The sequence below is a fragment of the Anneissia japonica genome, unplaced genomic scaffold, assembly GCF_011630105.1.
Source record: "Anneissia japonica isolate Jap-2015-1 unplaced genomic scaffold, ASM1163010v1 scaffold24_len2511860_cov200, whole genome shotgun sequence".
Classification (NCBI taxonomy): domain Eukaryota; kingdom Metazoa; phylum Echinodermata; class Crinoidea; order Comatulida; family Comatulidae; genus Anneissia; species Anneissia japonica.
In genome coordinates this window covers 257635-263725 of record NW_022730786.1, presented here as the reverse complement: position 1 = coordinate 263725, position 6091 = coordinate 257635, and the positions used below count along the sequence as shown (strand labels likewise).

General features: G+C 32.4%; 1 protein-coding gene across 1 annotated transcript in view; it reads left to right on the top strand.

Annotated features, from left to right (window-relative positions):
* The first annotated feature begins 3483 nt into the window (after positions 1-3483).
* Positions 3484-6091, top strand: part of LOC117115061 (ataxin-7-like protein 1) — a 32347-nt gene continuing 29739 nt past the window's right edge. Inside the window, exons 1-2 of the mRNA XM_033258713.1 lie at positions 3484-3636; positions 3753-3839. Coding sequence (XP_033114604.1) covers positions 3546-3636; positions 3753-3839 — 178 coding nt within the window. The 5' untranslated portion in view covers positions 3484-3545. The remainder of the gene's footprint in view (positions 3637-3752; positions 3840-6091) is intronic.

Sequence of the window (6091 nt, the reverse complement as noted above, 5' to 3'; positions counted from 1 at the left end):
ATGAAACTAGCCTACGCCCCTGACTTTAATAACCCAATGCTCAAGTGTTGCGCTTACTTGTTAAAAGAGACGTTCACAAACGGTGCTTAGAACATTTACAATATGAGTAACACTAACAACAATAATTATAACTTCAAAAAGCTATTGAAACGGGTCACTTAATTACTGTCCCAACATTTTATTTTTTAATCCAATTTTATATAAATTTTATTATTTATTTATTTATTTAATTTTATTTTAATTTTTATTTTATTTTTTTATTTTTTTATTTTGTTTATCATTATTCATATATAACTATTTAGAAAAGAAATATTGTATATTTTGATAAAGTACTGTAGAATAATTTATACATTTTGTACCATTATGACACAAAGGAAGACCAATCGGAAATTCAAATTTGACGTCTTATCTTAGGTGCCACCATTGTTGAAATATTCTTTAAATTTATAAGTAAAATTAGTGATTTAAATTTATCAATCGATTTGTAAATGTTAGGTGAAAATCCTCAAATAGTGTTAGAATATTGATGAAAGTATAAATTTTAAGTATAAAATATCTTGTAAATACCCACCAAACAGATGAATAGTTTTGTCTTTGTAAGTATAGGAACAGATACATTAGTTTTGATATTGTATATACAGAATATATTTAGATAATTGTCACTTGGTTCCAGCCAGATTTTAAAAATTTGATCAAATAATCTATTTGTAACAAAAAGTCATGCTTTCTTTACATCATTTACATGCATAACATTACGTCATTTTTTTCATCCATAAAACATACGTAATGTCATGATTGTTTCTTGTCTGTATTTCAATTCTCTTACTTTGTGTGCGTTAAACTTTGTTCTCTTGATTCCGTCCATTTACATATTACCTCTTGTCTTGCTTGTTTCCGTCCATTATTTGTTAGAGTTCATGTAGTGATGTAACATTTCCATCCATTATTTTATAGATGTAAGATTGTTATTATTAATTCAAATGGTATAAATCAAATTATGATCGATCTTAACGAAATAAATGTTACGAAAATGAAATACTGCTTTGTGTTTTTGCTGTGTTACAAATTTGCAGTCTTTTAATCATCATACCATCAATCATTAAGTGAAAAGATTTGTTCCGACTCAAAATCTTGAAAATCTAGTGTCAGCTTTTCTTTAAAGTAAGGCTCTGGAGGAAAACAAATAGTGAGATACAGATATTTGAATATTTAAAAACTGGGGGAAAAACGTGGAGAAAAAGGGTGGTTATGCCCTTTTTAAACATCTTTTTTTTGTGTCTTAGAAAACTCAGTTGTTCAACATATCAAATAAATGTTTTTCTCCAGAGCCTGGCTTTAAATAAGGAGGAGCACAACATATTTGTATGATATCGAAAAAGCCACTTTTTACGATTCAATAATCATTTCTGTAACTCATCCATGAATAACATCCCTGTGGTTTCCATTTTACTAACCAAAAAGCGATTTGAGTGAAGGTTAAAAATGAGCCCTATGAATTAGGCCTGTCCTTAAAAAAGGAAGGACCAACTATGACTTCCAAGTTTCTCTGTGCCGTAGGCCCTAATTGTAAAGATAATAATGTTATCTAATTCGGTACCACAAAAGAAAACATTGCATATTATGATGTAATAATAATATGTTGATGATGGTGGATGTACACTTGGAAATTAAATCAAATTCAGCTCGTTCATTATTTCACCCACCTGTGGCAATTTAAGCAGAACCGGAGTTATTAAAAACAATAGAATTATCAATGATAAAGATAAAGTTAACAAAATATCAACGTCTCTTAAGTCTTATGCCAGTTGTAGCACACAGGGGGCTATGAGGTAGCAAACTCGAATTCTGAAAAAATTTACCTAAAATTTACCTAAAGACTCGCAAAGATTACACATTAATCATTAATGATTGTCATGATAACCTTCGTAATGATGGATCATATCATTATAATCATGTCATCATTGTCATGATGATGATCATCATCATCATAATTATCGACATACACGACGATATACGATACGATCCGGGCCTACTTTACTCTCAGTTACAAGAGACTCGACCAATTAATATACATGCAACAATTTTAAATACACAATTACTATGATATAACAAATGTATTCGATTGAAAAATCGAAATTGTAAAACCAGAATAATAAAGAATGTATAGGCTCTATACCATACCAAAATAAATCAAACGCGTTCAAAGTGATAAAAAGAAGTGAAAGTGACAACATTTGTTTATTTTACCGATATATACAGTGCATAGCCTATTTTAAGAAAAATGTTTTTAAATTCAGAAAGGCCTACCATTAATACGTTCCAAGATCAGTTGATTTCTTACAAGTTATTTTAAAATGATTTATAACATTATTTCTTGGTATGGCGTATCTTCGTACTCGTAAAAGAAGTATAGTCAACATTTATTTTTAAGATGGCCCGCAAGTTAATAGGCCTATCATATAGGCATATTAAGTGTATTTTTCTTCAAACTCTTAAGAATAAAATTTTATTCATGAAGGAAGAATTTAAATGGGGTGGTTGGGCTTTCAGGGGCGAAGACCCCGACAATTGACAATTTAAAGTCAGACTCCGGAGGGAAATGTAGATGGCCTATGTTGATAGAACTGATTTTTCTTAAGACAGAAAAAAAGTTGTTTGACGAAAAAATGGGGATTGGTGAATGAGATACAGATTTTTGAATTTTTTAAAAACTGTATCTCATTCACCGTTCCCCAGTTTTTCGTCAAACAACTTTTTTCTGTCTTTGAAAAATCAGTTTTAACAACATGGACTAGGCCTATCAACATTTTTTTTCCTTCAGAAATCTGACTTTAATTTCGGCTTTTGAGTCTACTGATATGTCGAAAATACATATAAGTTTTTTTTTCTCCCCGGCGAATTGTGGCTTTTCTCCCCGACGGGGACATGGCACCCGCCCCATCCCCGCCCACAACCACAAGCGCCACACCTTAGGTGGTGGTATGCCACGCCACTGATAGTAGAGAGTATTGCGTTCCTGTAAGTCAGATACAAAATTGAATCAAGAACTCCATGGAACGTTCCTACCTTGAGGGAAATGAATTAATTGATAAAATACATTCTAATTTTGTTTGTTGAATCTCTATTTTACAAGTAGGCCTATCTATTCTTGTATAGGCCTAATATGCTGTCAGGACATGAAAATCTGGACCTGTGAGACACTAATTAGAATAGGCCTATGTACAGTAAAGATTTGTTATTGATTGAAAGGCTATTGTGGCCTCGAATCGTTTAAAATCCCATCATCACCAGCCTCGCAAATTACAATAAAGGTTCCTAAACCAAAATAATTTTGTAGTTTATCTGAATTCGATTTATAGATATGAAATATGTCTTTACATAATGTAATATCACCATATTAAAGTATGTTTGAGTGATATAGGGCCATAAACATCCCCGATCCGCGAGCCTTCCTCCTTGGTTTGGAAAATTCGTACAGCCCGCTGATTACGTCATTCGCAGGGCCTGATGGGTAAATATGGCTAGCGAAACACGACAGGAGAGAAATGGCGAATCCAAAGTCTTGTAGCCCAACTAATTTTTTAGGCCAGTCTTGGTCTAATTGGGCTGATGCAGCGTTTTCTGAAGAAACAAATGGTAATCTAAGTTTACGATACAGTTTGTAGTTTGGGTAGTATTTGATTATGTGTTTTTTATGCCCCAAAAATAATATGTTTAAATTTTCGGCCCCTCTGTGTTTTCCGCTATTTCAGATACAGAAAGCACTGCTGAGGCTTCGGGGGAGGATTCATCGAAAAGGGGAAATGGCAAAGCAGAATCAATGAAACTTCATAGAACTGGTATCCTTTATAGTTGTACAGACATACATTATATATTTCAGTTTTTCTATAAATGTTGGAAAAATTACAGGGCATTTCGATCTATCACCCGGTTTGGTGGTTTGAATCTTGGTAAGTTGTATCTCCTACTGTACAGGCAGGATAGGCCTGTCGCGAATGCGGCACCCAATGTGTGCAGTACAATACCCGCGATTTGAATATCAGCTGTGGTATCTTACTACAGTGTCTAAACACCATAAATAATCACAAATACGGAAAATGAAATCACTATAATTAGGCTTAGAATTAAAATTTATAATTTAAATTATTATGTGTTCAAAGTAGAGGGTTAAGACCCCTTGTACATCTTAGAAAATAGTAGTTTGTTGTATTGTTTACACTTGTTTGTCCTCTCAAGTTTATAAAAAAAAATGAAAGATGAAAATTGATTTGGTGTTCCATACATTCTTTATGTACCACTGATTTTTAAAATATTTTATGAACGTTCTTGTACGCGTCACTTATGTAAAGTTATCAAACCCGAACTTGTTTGTACCATATCTAGTGTCACACCCACTATTCTTCATTATAATGATTTTTGGTGAATTTCTTACTGTTGCCCATTTCTTCAACATAGAATGATGTGATAATAATTATGTTCAATGTATGCAATTTTCTTTCTGCCCAGATGTCTGCTTCATCAGCAGTTTATTCAGTAAAGTTACAGATACACTGACGGTAGGCGTAGATGGAGAAACCATTGTTTTTATTATTGTGTGTTATATATATCGTGCGTAGATTTATATACCTTTGTTTCTAACCAGGATTGTTGTATTGTATCATGTTCTTTAGAGTGGTTATGTAGACTTGATTATGAGATAAAATTATTATTATTTTTATCTACCATGTTGTTATATTCTTAAATGTCTATATTAATTACTGGTGACTTTTTCTAACCAAGTATGTTATTTTTATTGTATTTTGTTTAGACTGGTTTTTGCTGAACGTGACATTATGGAAATCATTTGTTAACTTGAAATAGGAAAGTATAATATACGCTGGTCTGAAAAAAAGTATGTTCACGTTAAGATTCGAACACAAGACCATCAAATCATCATTTTATTGCTCTACCAAAGGAACCATGATCGAAGCTTTGGATTTTTGTATTTAATTAGTGCACGTTATTCTTGAAGCATTGCATAATACACAACAGATAAAAATTAAATCAAGGTTGGAGTAATGCCGGCGTTGGTGGTGGTTACTTCATACCTTAAATTATAAATTATATAATGTGTTTGGCCATTTAGTGTTATAGACCTACTGTATAATAAAACCACACAGCCTCAGCCTCAACTACTAAGAAAAGAAGCTGATAAAATGAATTACATAGTTATTAGTAGAAATGGGGCCACAAAAATGCTTTGCCAAATAAACATTATTTTCCTAAAGATGCTATGAATTTCATTTCAAGTAAGGCAAGAATTTTTTTAAGACCTTGTTTCACAAGCTTATTTTTTTATTTTTGGAGATTTTAAGGAAGCGTCGGGCGGAAGAAAAACGTTAAAAACTTTTAATATTTTCGGAAAAATTTCCATTTTACTGTTGGCAGTTGGCAGCTAATTGGCCAAAAATAAAATTTTATTTTTGTTGGAAATCATCATCATTGGCAGGCGGCAGGTTTGCTAAACAAAGTATAAAAATGTCTCGCTTGACCTATGATAATTTTCAACTTTGTCCAAACCATGAAGGAAGAAGTTGGCTAATAGAACAGGCTGTTGGTAAATGGTAGCTCTGAGAGTTTTGTATTTTATTTTTTGTCTTCTATTAGTTCCAGGTGTATCAAATTTAAAAATAAAAAAACTATATTTTAAATATATTTGCCGAGAGGCTGCTATTTGTACGCAGAAAATTACACTGGAAGTAATTATTATAATTAGAGTAGTACATTTGGCTTCGGCTCGTGTCAAATTCAAACCCATTAGTCAGGCCCCCTTCCTATATTTCAGACCATCAATTATGCTCCCAATCTGGTTGTCACTGACTTAAATTTGCTAGCTTAAATGTTATGGTGAGCACTCCTTTATGGTTGTTGCTTCAAACCTCTGGAGCTTTCCTGCTTCCAAAGAATCAATTTCCTTGCTAGTCATGAAACTCATCTCTTCTCATCCATCTAATTTTTTTCTTGTTGTTTTTGATGTTGTGTTGTCTTTATTTTCCTCTTTACATTTATTCTGTGTTTTTTTTTACAGTAGTACTTCTTTTCTGTTGGACAT